Below are 14,053 nucleotides of genomic sequence, written 5' to 3'. Positions count from 1 at the left end.
TTGGGTGAACTGGAACGGAGATTGCGAGCCAGGCCTTCTCAAAAATACAAAATAAGCAGGGGATCAAATATTTTTTTCCTTCACTGTATATATACATACATACAGAGAGGTTCAAGGATGCCATGATGATTTAAGGGTCATTAATGCACAGTCATTTCATAAAGAAATTAATATGGTCTATTCATTGCTATGACTCAGACTTTAGGCTGTTGTGAGAAAAAGGGCGTTCTTGAATGAAGATCTTGCTGAAGGGACCTCTGTGTGCACCAAAGATTATGTTCTCTTCTTCTTCTTCACAAATCCATTTGACAAAGATTGCCTGTAAAAGAAGAATACACAGCGCTCTGTCACACAAATACATGAATACTAAACCTGTTATATGTACATTATTGCTCCTGAAAGGAGTCACATTAAGCCCTGTAAGGTGGAGGGACTTAGAAACATTTTGCCATGTATATATTGCAATTTTCAGAATAAGTAGAAGTTAAATTATTTTAGTTTGCAGGGTGACTGATTTACATGCTATACAATTTACCCATTGCTCAATGTATTCTTGTGTCGCAAAGACTTGCAATTAGCTCTGACACCCAGTTTCTGATCATTATCAACATCGTATTCCCTGACGTCATTCACGTCCTGAACTTGCCCCGTCAGCACCTTTCCAACAAAAAGTATGATGAACTGCAAAAATTTACAAAAAAAGGCATATTAAATCTTTGTTTTTTTAACAAATAACACAAGGGTCCCTGCCACAAATACTACAACTCCTTCTCAATGTAGGCAAGACAAATCAAATGCCTTGCTTACTTAATTCAACCCACACATAATAATATTTGTTAGTGCTGCACTAACATCTTTAAGTCTTTTTAGGCTAAAAATTTAACATTTTTACTCCATGCTGTCCGGATTGCTTAAAAGTGGCTTGTGGACTGAGATTTTCCAATAGTGCTACATTGAGATCATGACTTCTGCTGGAGCCACTCTATCATTCAGGTTTTCTTTCTGGAGTTACTCCAATGTTATGTTGGCCTTGTATAAAGCATCAATATCAATATCCTGTTGGATTTTCTCCCAAGATTCAGTTTTTAGTGGACTGATGCAGAATTTCCATGTATTTTGTACTGATTATTGCAGCATCTTTTATTGCAGTTACTTTTTGTGGCACTATTTCTTTCTTGTTTAGACCCCATTGCATGAGTTGTATGATGCAGCTTCAACTGCCAGATCCAGCTGTGCTCACTGGGATATCCTAACACTAAGGTAACAGTGTCTTTGTCAGGGTACCGTATTTTGTTCCTTAAACTGGGGATTTTTTAAGCACTTATTTATTGATGAATAAAATAAAAATCACCTTAAAATCACCTTAAAATAACTGATTTAAAATGTCAGTTTTAAAATAAAATATCATTCCGAATAATATTTCAGTGTACTATTTGTAAATCTTTAGCATAAAGGAACTGGTAAGGAGTCAATACTGTATACTGTATGTTAAAAGCGTGCCAGAAGTGTGTTAAAATCTTTCAGTTGTGTCTCGCATTACAAAGACCTAACACTTTGCAGACTGGTTTCTCTCAAGAAAACCACAAAAAAGCAAAACACTCTTCTTTTTTAACAAAACAAAACCACAGCTAGACTGCTAATGGGCCAAATCTTCAGCCCCTTTTAGAACTATGGATGGACCACTGGTGGTAAGCATAGCATCATATTCTCCTTATCTACAAGATGATGTCCTGGTGTACAGTTTAAAAAGGAGATAATACAGTTCTAGGTTTAGTAGGTGTAGTAGGTGGCGTCCTAACTGCAGAATATCTGGACAAGCTTTAACATTAATGGATTTTAGAATCTTCTCAGATGACATTAGCTGTTTGGAAGGTGTACTTAACACAAAAAATTACAAGTTAATGAAAAGCTATAAGGAACTTTGTACAGGTACTCACCAGAAACCAGTAAATGTTCATCAATGTCAGTACAAATAGCAAAATATTGAAGAAGAAATAAAACGGGATGTTAGGATTGGACTCAAGACTTGAATAACAAGTGGCAAAGAGAACCTTCTGGGGAAACCAGTAGAGTCGGAACCAGAACCTAAAAATAAAGCATTCGTAAAAAGTTGCATTGACATGCCCCTTTCCTAAACCTACTATGATTTGTATGTTCTATACATTCAGGAGATATTATGAAAACTCATGTTATGGTGACATAACACTAGTCCTAATTAATTTAGAAGGTGAGATATCATCCACCACTTTGCACCCACTATTTTATTGTAACAAAATAGAATAAGATATTCAAAGGCTTTTTTAAAAAAATTGGACTACTTGTAAACTGTGTTTTACCAAACATATAAAATATAAAAAAAATGTAAAAATATAACATTTAATGAATATGCACAAAAATCATGAATGCCCATAACCATGATGGTGGGAAGGTCTACTTACCAACTAAAACTGAATGTAACACAACCAATATCTGAAATTATGTCATTCATTCTATGGTATTTTTCACCTCTGGTCTTGAAGTAGACGTTGATTTTGGTGAATTCTAATTGGATGTCGTTAACATCATGAAGGAAGAGAACTAATATTCCAATGTTATGGTACCTATAAGGAGAAATACCATAGATTATGTTAACATATGTCTGTAAGCTTTTCTTTTTCACCTTCTCCTTGTCATGCTCTGGTGTTCTTCAATACTCTAAAATGGGCCTGCTACGTTTTTCTCCTTATGGAAGTACTGGTACAGTATTCATGCATCTGCACTGTTCTGGAGTGATTCTCATCAAACATTACGGTAGTACTTAAAGAATAGACACTTCATTTATTGCATACTATATACAACACACATACAAAATATACTGTACAGACAGTTCTGGGTGTTTATATTTAATGTAGGAGTGTTGTACTGCAGGACAGAGTAACATTAGGCCGTTCCGCTTGCGTTAAACTGCAAAAGCCATGATTCTGAGCTGAGTCAAGGTTAACTGATCACATTGGGAGTTATGGTTCAACATCTGGGGGCATTTTTCATAGCCATGCTTTAAAGCATCTGCACAGATGTTTTCCCTTACCGGAACGCATATGAGAAAGTAATAAGTGTGAATGTGACTAGGTGATGCAAAATCATGACAATTGAGTCCTTCCTCCATGCATCCATGTATAAGGTGGCATACGTGGAGTGAGCATAAAAACTGCCTTGAATGAGATACGCTAAAGCAATATTTCTAGGGACAGCTCCTCCTGGCTTCCAATCTGAAAAGAGATCAGAGAAATAATTTTAACATACATAAAGAGGTATGCATTAAGTAGCTACATGTAAACAATGAAAGAATATCTCTGACCTCCTAAATAAAGCTAAAATCAAAGAATGCTGTAACATATTAAGGAGATCCACATTTTTTTCCAAACACAGAAAAACTTAAGAAATATCTTCTTTTTGCTATTTTGCACTCATGACTATACACGTAACATCTAAAGTACCGTATTTGCTCGATTATAAAACAAGCTTTTTTTTCCAGAGCAAATGCTCTGAAAAATACCCCACGTCTTATATTTGAGGCCGTCTTATAATCAGACCTCCAATAGAGGTCTCACTATAAGACTAAGATCCAGATGTGTGTGTGATGCGCACAGACAACCGGCGTGAAGTGACCTTCCGGGGAGGGTTTAAAAGGCATATCAGGGAGGCAGAGTGGCATTTAGGGGGTATAAGGCATATTTCGGGGCAGAGTGGCATTTCAGTGAGGCATGGGCAGGTATAAGGCAGATCTGGGGGCAGAGTGGCATATATGGGGTATAAGACATTTCTGGGAGGCAGAGTGGCATACAGGAGGTTAAAATGCTTATCAGGGAGGCAGAGTGGCATATAGGGGGTATAAGGCATATCTGGGGGACAGATATTTTTAGGTGTGGCGCTTACATGGGCAAAATTCTGTTTCCACGCTATGCTGTGAAAACGCTATGCTAAATCACTGATTTTCAGGGTATTTCAGATTCAGTCTTTGATGTCTTATTTATGCAGGTAACTAAATAGTTAAAATGTTCGCGGAGCCAGCACTGTAGCTGACTGGGAGTATGTATATCTTGTGGAAGGAGATGTGCTTGGCCAAATACATCTCCTGCATGGAAAGTAGCTGAAGAGTGAACAAAGGGTCCAATGGATCTGCAAAATCCCTCTATGCCGTTGCAACGAGGACATCATGTAAATTTAAAGGAACCTCTCAGCTACTATGCGAATATAAGTGACTAAGTGTATATGATGGCTGGAGTGTCCCTTTATTGAGCAGAGCAACACAGGCTATTCTGTAATTTGGGATTAGGGTTGATGGTTGCAACATATATTGATGTAAAGTAGTCTTGCTGTATAAAAACAGCAAGGTGGACATACCATAGAAGGTGGAAGAGGGGTCTTGAAAGAAGTTGTACTCAGTGAAGAACAAGAGGTAGACACTGTATGACCAGGATGTTGAGTAGAAGAGAAGCTTCCAGGCACTCTCAGGAAATTTCTCAGCCTCTTTCGGCTGCAGTTGACACCAGGTAGCAAAAGGCTGTTAGCACAAAAACACTTTATCATGCCATTGTCTTTACCTACTATCACTGCAAGCAAAGTAGGTTAATGTTGGGGCAACCATTTCTGGTCAGTTTCAGTTTAATGGTGGATCTGACTTGCACACAAGAAGGTATATGGCCACGAGTGCAATGCCTCTTGCACTCTTATGTGATACTGACTAGAAATTAATATAACTTTCAGTGCACAAACCTACAAAACTATCACTGACCTTTAGATAAAAGGAAATGTTTAGCAAGAGCATTGCTTAATAACAACCCAACATTAGCTGATTCAATGCTTAATTAGATCAAAACAAAGTACTGCTAGGGTGACCAAATTTTATTTCTGCCATTCAGAGACACACTATGAAGCCCATGAGATTACACACTCTAGGGTGATCACATGGTCACTTTAAATCCCGGGAAGCCTCAATCCAGGACAATGCCTTGTCCCCGAATGAGGAGTCTGAGTGAAGGAGGTCTCAGCCTATCAGGAGAGGCTTCTAAACTCTCAGGCAATCAGGAGAGTTCAGAAGCCTCTCCTGATAGGCTGAGTCCCTCCTTCACACCAACTCATAATAAGCTGCAGCCAGTACCAGGTATATGTGTTTGACTCTGTGTGTGTTTGTCAGTTTGTCACAGTGTTTGTGTGTGACTGTGTTTGTCTCTTTGTGTGACTGTGTGTGTAATGTCTGGTAATAGAGGAGTTAATTCTCTGAATCTACTCATGCCTGGTAATAGAGGGGCTAATGTTCTATATCTGCTCATGTCTGTAATGATGTATTTATATTACTAAATCTGAAATCAACATGGTTTCCAAGGCTTCTTAATAATTAATATATAATAGTATATGTGAATCATGTGAATCAGGGTGTGTGTGAGATATATATATAATATATAAAATGTGTTTTATGTGTATGTGACGGTGTGCGTATGTGAATCAGTGTATAAATATATATACACCTGTGTGTGTAATCTCATCTTCTTCATTACCCTAGCAATGAAGAAAGTGGCCTTCTAGAACATAAAAAATATGTATGTGGGGCACGTAATCAGGGTAGTTGCCAAACATAAAGTGAGTATGTTTTTAATTTTTTTTATAGTTTGATTTTTACATACTAGCACTCACAATTATTTTTTTCATGTTTCTATGGTTTCGAATTAAAGCCATATGTTTTTTGAAAAAAAAGGATGTATAATTTGCATAGATTAATCAAACACGGAAAAGGGGAATCTTAATTAAACCCACATATGGTAAAAATGGCAAACCACAGAGGGTACTAGAAAAACCTGGTAGTGAAGGGGTTAAAGTGCCAGGGCAATCTAGTCATCCCTTTTCTAGCCCCGGTACCATACACTTTATTTTGTGGAATAGTGCAACATAATAATGTATTTACTGAATGTGAGAATAATGACAAATCACATTTACACACGCTCATATATCTATAAATATTTAAAGGACATATATGCTATATATCCTCACATGGCATAATGTGGCATCATTGTGAGAATTCAAAGTTCCATAGAAAAATAATTTGTACTTTTTCATACACTTTCTAATGATAACGAAAAAGACGGAATGAAAAATCTTCAGCATCCTTAATAAGCTATATGCGTTCTTATCCGGGTCTTTCTCTCATGCAGTCGGCCTCTGTAGTTTGCTATGTGGGAACAACAGATCTCTTGTATTCCCATTGTGTGTGAACCCTGGCCTCGTTAGCCATGAAGCACAGCAGTTTATGGACTAGTGTCCTGTTAGGCCAGTGCATCCTGTCTGCTTCCTGCCTCTATCCCACTTGTTATCCTGGTTCATGTACGTCAGTTTCAAGAGGCTTATTTTGCGTCTCTCTCCATATTCCCTCTTGCTAGTTATTTATCATTTTGCTTGTGAGAACATCCTTAGCTGCTTCCTCCCGTTCCCATGCCTCCCAACTGTCCCACTTGACGCAAGACAGTCCCGATTTTGCCACGGTATCCTGCTGTGGGGCACAGAATTGCTCACATGCACATTAGCACTGTTAGTTTTAATGACACGCTACCTCTCAAGCTCCGCTCCCCGGCATCCCAATTCTCCGGCGGTAGAAGTTGAGAGGGATGTCTCTTGCCCAAGGCATCCACTCCCATAATCACCACACTCTTGTTCTTACAATCTATCAGGCTGTGACAGTCACTTCTGCCTCTCTGAAAAGCTTATGAGCAATCATGCATTTTATCAGGTGTCAGATAACAAAACTATATTTGCTTCACTGCCATCACTGCCATTCAAGCAGTATTTAGCTAAACTTGTGAGTATAAGCCTTACTTATCTGCAGTCCACTTTGCAACAACTTGGGTAGACTCTCATATTTTTATAACTTAATGTAATTGGATTGTGTAATATATATAACCTCCCGAGGGTCCCGAGGGTCCCGCTTTCCATGTTACAGTTCTGACTTTGTGGGCACTCTACCTCCGAGCATCCCCACCGCCCTGCTTTAGTGTGTAATGGGAATTATGGGCTGGTTGAGAAGACCTTCTGATCTTTCCGGAGCAGCCCACTGAGCCGTGAAATCAACTGAGGTTTGTGCTGCTGCAGCAGAGACCTCAGTCCCAGCTCCCACGTGCTGTCCAGAACTTAGTCCACATTGCTAGTAGTGAAGTCAAGTTAATAGACTGGTTTAGGTTTATATGCAATCCCATTCCACTTGGTCAGAATACCAGACTAATTTGCTGATTAGTCACACCAGACCCTAATCTAAAAGCTAGGCGAGACTCCAACATAAGCCCTAACGTTTGGCATCTGCCTGTCCTTCCTCAGCAGGACAATGTACCAAGCAATAACTTTACTCTTCTGGTTAAATTAGTAAAGGTCACTACAAGCAAATACATTTAAGAAGCTTTATTTGATCCATGTGGAAGGACATATTAAAAGTGCTTTTCCCCTTGAGCAAAAACATTTAGTTTGCACAATTTCTCCCTCTTTTCAGTTTGATGCCCACTGCCCTGCATTGCTGATCGCAGTACCTGTGATCAACCTGCAGGGGTAGCTCATCAGATGTTTCAGGAGGGTCTGGACACATTTTAAAATATAATAGAATTTCAAATAATGCCCAAACTGCCTTGCTAGTGCAAAAACCATATTATGTATTATTACGTCCTCTGTTTTACAAAGCATGTTCTAGAGGATGTACGTCCTGTCTTACAAGGGGCTTTAAGATGTTAGCTTTGTTTTGCTATCAAGCTTTAAGTTATCGTGCCTTCATTTAAATAGAGCAAAACTATTTGAACAGATCAAATTGTATTTCACAATAGTCTCTGCCATCAGCTTCTTCATTTATAAGGCTGTGTTCCAGGAATACATCATCATGTGGCTGAGTTAACCCTTTTTACCAAACCAGCCTGGCCAGATGCATCTCTATCTAGTATCACTTTATCCCATTCAAAATATAGTTATGTGACACCATTGAGATTATGAGAGCTGGTCAGTGTAGGTCAGAAAAGAAACTATGAAACCAATAGAAGTAGCTGCAGCCAATCGCATGTATGTTTTCTATATACTGCTTTCTTGTGTTAGCATTTGATGTTCTCAGTCAGCTGCATATTAGCCAATAGCCATGTGTTCTAGCTCTGTTATCTTAGCCAAATCTACTAGACAAACACTCGGACTATATATCATGACCTTAGTATCGTCAACTTCGGCCCCATTCCCCAAATAAGACACATAGACAATGTATGTAATTAAAATTGCTTTATTGTTCGATTTTGGATAAATTTGGCCACGGTCAAAATCCCGGTATTATCCCCAACCGTGACACTCATTATCATATTTCTTAAACGTTATAAACCACAAATTCTTGGCTACAAGCCAACCATATAACACCGTATATCTATAGGGCTGGTAAGGGCGTAACAAACCACGTCACCTGTAGAGGCTGCCGGCGTCCAAAGCCCAGCAACCACACGTCACCCAACGTATCACCTGAGCTAGGCGCCCAGGGAGTGTTCTGCACTTCCGCCCTGAGGCATGTGCACCACGAGTACAACCATACCTTAGATAGTTGTCTCAAGCACCGAACCAGCCAACCACATATTAACAATGACCAAAATGTAAACACCAACCGCCACACAAGACGATATAACAAAAGAAAAAGAGGGAAGGGAGGGTGGGAATTTCGCCTACTTAAAAAACCTACAAGCTCATCTGTGAGCAGGTTCCCAAATTTATTTAGTTGATGACACCCAGTGCCCTCCCCTTCTTCCTGTTCCTGAACATTCAGAGTGTGGGGGCAAAAGTTCACACAGGGGCCAAGCAGTCACAGAGGATGTATGTATCTAACCAATATTTTAACCCCTTGTTAGGTCATGGGGTGCTCCTCGTTCCTTCCCCGGTCATGGTGCCCCTACACCTATTTCTTGCTCCGGGGCTGGTCTTATCACCTTGTGGTTAATCACCCAGCCTGAGACATTAAACTACAGTAGCAGGACATGAAGAATCAGCTCAGTGTGGTGTATGAGCAGGGAAAGCCACACAAAATATCATGACTGGCAACAATGGTAGCCTCCAGGTCTGCAGGAAAAAAAAGTTTATTGGAGCAAAATAAAATTAAAACAAATTTCTGTCAATGTTAACCTGCATTACTGTATACCCACTATATTGTTACCCATGGGGGGGGGGATTGAAAAGCATTTATCTTTAGGGCCTCTACGCAGGCCGCGTTTTGCTCTAGTTTACTTGAAGCAGTAAATCGGTGGCAGGAAAGCACTTCCACTGAAATGGTTTCTGGGCAAAAAGGCGGTGGGGGTCTCATTAGGCCCCCTGAAACTCTGGCGTGAGTCAGCACTGGAGCTGGCTAGCGGTGAGGAGCAGGAGATGTTTGGTCAATCACATCTCCTGCATGCCAATGAGCTACAGCATGGGAATGAGGGAAAGGCATTGGGGGGATTCTAATGAAAACAATCACTTAAAGGGGACACAGATTTCATATGCATTACATTGCACATGACGGCTAAAGTATCTCTTTAACATAAAACATGCAACATGGAGAAATAAACATGGAACTTAAGATGGCTGTTCCTATGGAATACACGCAAGGTGGGTTTAATTCACATATATTGTTTACTTTAATATTGCAAACATCCACATAGTTTTATTTGGTGTTTACAAGCATAAAAACTGGAATTTGGAGAAGTTTGTTTTTATGTAATAATCCTTCATAGGAAAGAATACAATGTACAGATCTGGTAATTTGAAGGTTCACTTGAATATTTTACTTGTACAATTAATGTTTTATGGAAAACCACCTTAAAGCCAGAACAAATGGACACTGTCCCGGAGCATTCAGATGTAAATCCCCCAGGCTTTGGATCAAACAAAGTATTGTTATGTATGTGTACTATATGTGAGATGGTACCAGTTTCCTGCTCTCCACTTTGCGTTACTCTGTGCAGCTTATGACATATATATATATCTATATATAGATATATATATATATATATATATATCCCGTAAACGTTAGCAGAATTCTATAGCACTGGTCGATAATTTGTTCTTACCAAACCGTAGCTCACATTGCAGCTCTGCTAAGTATGATATTGTGTTTCCAGTTTTGTCAAAGTTACACACCACCCATCAAATGGTCCCTTTACATTTCTGCGGTGTATCCTTGCAAATTCTCCATGGCATTTTGCAGAATCCCATATGCATTTGCTCTTTTAACTGCTCCCCTGCTATTTTCCCTGCGTTAAATGCTTTTGGCCGAGTACATGGCGTCGCATTATATACGTAACTCCAGCCAACTCCAGTGCTGGCACAGTGAACCCTGTAGATGGGAAGTCTATCGAGACCCTTGTGCGCACGGGTACATTGAGAGCACTTTCCTGAGGGGGGGGGGCTGCAGTTTATTAAACTGATGATGCCTATAGCATCATAGTAATCCAGGTGCAGACTCTTATCGGCGATTTGTACTGCCAAGCTTGCCGTATTCAAAAAGTGCTCAAAAGATAACATGCAGAAACATGTTGAAAGTCATAAAAAAGGCACTAAGCATTTCTTCATGTTTCGTATGTTTGTGTTGCTATTTACTTGCATCTAATTACATTGAACCAACCCAACAAATACAGTTGGTACAAATGAATGAAATGTTGTTGCCATGAGACACAAAAGGATGCTGTTGTTGCTACTAGCAACTATTCTGCAGCTGCAACTATTCACTTTCCACTCCGCTCCAAAATACATTCCCCTGATTTTTTATTTTATGCTGGAGAAGACAACCATTTTAAAGGGCAGGACAGATTTAAGACACATAACTGCAGTGGGGTTCAAAAAAATACTACTTTTCAAAGTAGCTGCAGTTAAATGACAGAATTGCACTGATTGCAGGTAGATCTAACTGCCGAACAAGTGAAGATGCCTATACGTATTTATTTAGCATATCATAGTCTGCACGGTGCATACTGTACTGTATGAATCGAGTCAAGATGTGTTTATTTATTATAAAGAATTAGCATACATACATATATATCTAAACAAATGTTGTGGTCTGCAATCAGAGGTACTTGCCCTTTTATTGGTGTATATGTAGGAGGCGTGATGTAGGGTTCTAGAGGTGGCTATGTACGTTGAGTTGCATGTCCTCTCTAGAGTAACCACATGGGCCATTTTTTCCAGGACGCATGCATTTCGTTTGCTGCTGACCGTGCTTGATTTAAAGAGCGTGGCCTGTAGTATGTAGGATGAACAAATTCACAAAAGGGAATCAGTAACTTCATTATACATTCCACATACTGCAATGAAGCATTTTACATGCCGTGGTCAACAAGATGTGAAATCTATGTGCCCTCGAAAAAAACCCAGACAATTTGGCTCCTTAGTACCATAATGTGTGAAGTCTTTGTCCTTATAGCTTGGCTTCGGAAGGGAGCGGGCAGTAAACATCTGAATAACTTTGAGATATATAGCCCGGACCAATATATCTGGAAGAATGGCTATGATTTGTTTAAATTAGCACTTGCAATCTATGGGCCTCCATCTATACTTCATGCAAGCCAAACTGCAAGCTGATGTATTGGTGAAATTTCAGGCACTGAGATGATTAGGCCCTTGTTGCCTTCCCAGAGAGCCATTCCTGCAATCAGAGCCTCCAACCTTACAAAAGTTAAACAATGTCCACATTAGCAACTTTGTAAATGTGTCATATGTCAAGTGCAACTAAGTTATGGTTCCATTAATGTTAATAGCACGCCATCCATAGCATGGTGGTTGGAAAATACTGATTTCGGGGAAGGGGGAGATATATATTGAGTCCTTCTTATCAAAAGTAATTTATGGAAACTGGCCTCATATGGTGCACTATAGATACAATGATCTCACACACACGTAAGTTGTCTTACACCACTCCCCAGCTCTCTCTCTCCTGCAGCACTGACCTGGAAGATCCATGTGGTTGTTGCCCTTCGAAATAAAGTCCATGCCAGGGCACACAGCAGGAGACACAAGACTTCTGCCCAGGAGACGTTGGCATGTGCCTGCAGAGTGTCCCAGGATAACTTCAAACCACAGTCTTTGCATTCTCGCACTGCATCAAGAAATCTGCCCCCACCCTGCAGCAAAAGATCCATGTAACCAAAAGTAGGGACAATTGAAACACTTTGGACCTTCTTTTCTACCTCCATATCCGACATAGCAGAAGCTCCTTCTCAAGTCTTTGGCTTTGTGTGTTTGGCCAAAAAGGGATCTGAATATGCAGAAGGTTTACAAGATATTACCTGTCCATGAAAAGCCTGGCAGAACAATTATGCCAAATGTATTGCGGAGTTTAAGAAACAGAATACATGTCGGTATCTGTGCTTCTCAGACTTGGTCCTTCTGACCCCATTAGTGATTGATGCAGAGGTCTGAGATGCCCCTCCCTGGTGGTGTCCTCCTCTCTCGTGGGTTATGGGGAAGAAATGATGCAGGATTGCGTGGAGTGGGAGATCCAGTAGATCCAGATAAGTCTATGTGGGGTAGGAGCGTTTCGGGAGCCTTGGGGGCTCTTCTGTTTTCCTCTGATGATGAGTAAGAATGGTGCAGTGAATCTTCTTCCCCTGTTGGAGAGGGAGGCTAAGTCCTGGACAGCCTGCTGTCTGCTCTCACTACAGATAGCAATCAGATCCTATGTAAGAAATGTGAGTAGCAGCAAAACGCAGGCATGGCAGGGGCACTGTGCACTTGGGAGGAGGGGGCAGCACCCGGGAGAGGGGACAGTCACACACAGTCCACGGAATGAGGGACCACCCTGCATATACATTCAGAGCACGTTTGAATGGAGGGGGAGGAGAGAGCCATTAAGTAGCCAATGCTTGCTGGAGGAGAGACTGGGCAGAGCAATTGGGACGGCAGATCGAATAAACTGTCTTTTTAAATGGACCACTGGGTAGAAGGTCGAGCAGGAGAGGGTGATCATTTAATGGTATTAGGTTTATTAAAGGTAGCTGGCAGGCTGTAACTGTGCATTCAGCCAGTAACATACATCTATGTCAGTGTTCTAGGATTGCAGTGATTAATGACAGTATGTATCCTGCCTGTGACACATACATGTGACTTGATGTATGTGGATAGCATGTGTCTGGCGAGTGTTGTGTCATGATCTCTTTGACATGCTAGGAGGTGGAAGATCTACGTCTGGATGTGTGTAAGACATCATGGCACACAGCACCCATACATATCAAAATCAAAACCTGATATATAAAACCTAAAAATATATATCTAAATGACATGTATTTCTTATAATTATATTCTTACATAAAAATATATATTATATATATATAACATTTATATATATATATAAATATATAATAATTCTATGTAATTTTCCATATTGCTAACCAATATGTCACATGAAGAATTATTAAATTAAATTAATTGGGTGGTGAACTTTTTTAAAATTACATGAGATGTGCTAAATACTTCTTACCGTATTTTAAGCAGCAGGCCAAGATTCTTGTAAAATATACCTTTGAGAGCTGTTAAGAATACATGGTCTAGGAGTTAAAATAGTAACAATGGGACAGATGTTGTCTAGAGTCAGAGGGGTCTATTCACTAAAGAGGGAGCTAACAGAGTTTCCAGGAGAGTTGTGTCACTTCACTATTAATTATGTGCTTCAGTAAGAGCTTGGTTGGCACTGTATAATGCATAGTTAAATCAGTGACATTGCTGCAAAGTCTTCTCGCTTATTAAATTATGCATTATACAGGGCCAGCTCAGCCTTTCTTGCTGAAGGAACCTGCAGTGTTGGCCCTTCATACTGAATAGTGACATGAGTGAGTTAAAACTCCTGCAAATCCTTTAGTAAAAAGACCCCAGAGATATCTAGTCACCCTATTGCAGCAATGGCAAACCTATGGCACATGTACCACAACGGGCACGCAAGGCACACATCCAGGTTGCCAACTGACCGGCCCAAAATAAAAGGAACGCAAGGTCTGTTCCTATAGACCTCCGTTGCACTGATCCTTCACCAAGTGTGTTGGCTATTGCTGCTGAGCTG

General features: G+C 40.1%; 1 protein-coding gene across 1 annotated transcript; it reads right to left on the bottom strand.

The window, feature by feature from the left end:
• Positions 1-531: 531 nt before the first annotated feature.
• On the bottom strand, positions 532-12,194 carry LOC149280850 (ceramide synthase 1-like). The gene is made up of 6 exons (XM_089500031.1): positions 11,949-12,194; positions 4,384-4,543; positions 3,068-3,248; positions 2,439-2,600; positions 1,938-2,085; positions 532-681 (listed from the first exon to the last, which is right to left on the bottom strand). The coding sequence occupies exons 1-6, from the start codon at positions 12,192-12,194 to the stop codon at positions 532-534; spliced, it is 1,047 nt and encodes a 348-aa protein (XP_089356157.1).
• Between the last annotated feature and the right edge of the window lie 1,859 nt (positions 12,195-14,053).

The sequence above is a fragment of the Sceloporus occidentalis genome, unplaced genomic scaffold (genome assembly GCF_023333645.1).
Source record: "Sceloporus occidentalis isolate IW3139 unplaced genomic scaffold, rSceOcc1.0.p SCAF_145, whole genome shotgun sequence".
Lineage (NCBI taxonomy): Eukaryota > Metazoa > Chordata > Lepidosauria > Squamata > Phrynosomatidae > Sceloporus > Sceloporus occidentalis.
This window is presented reverse-complemented; position numbering and strand designations above follow the sequence as displayed.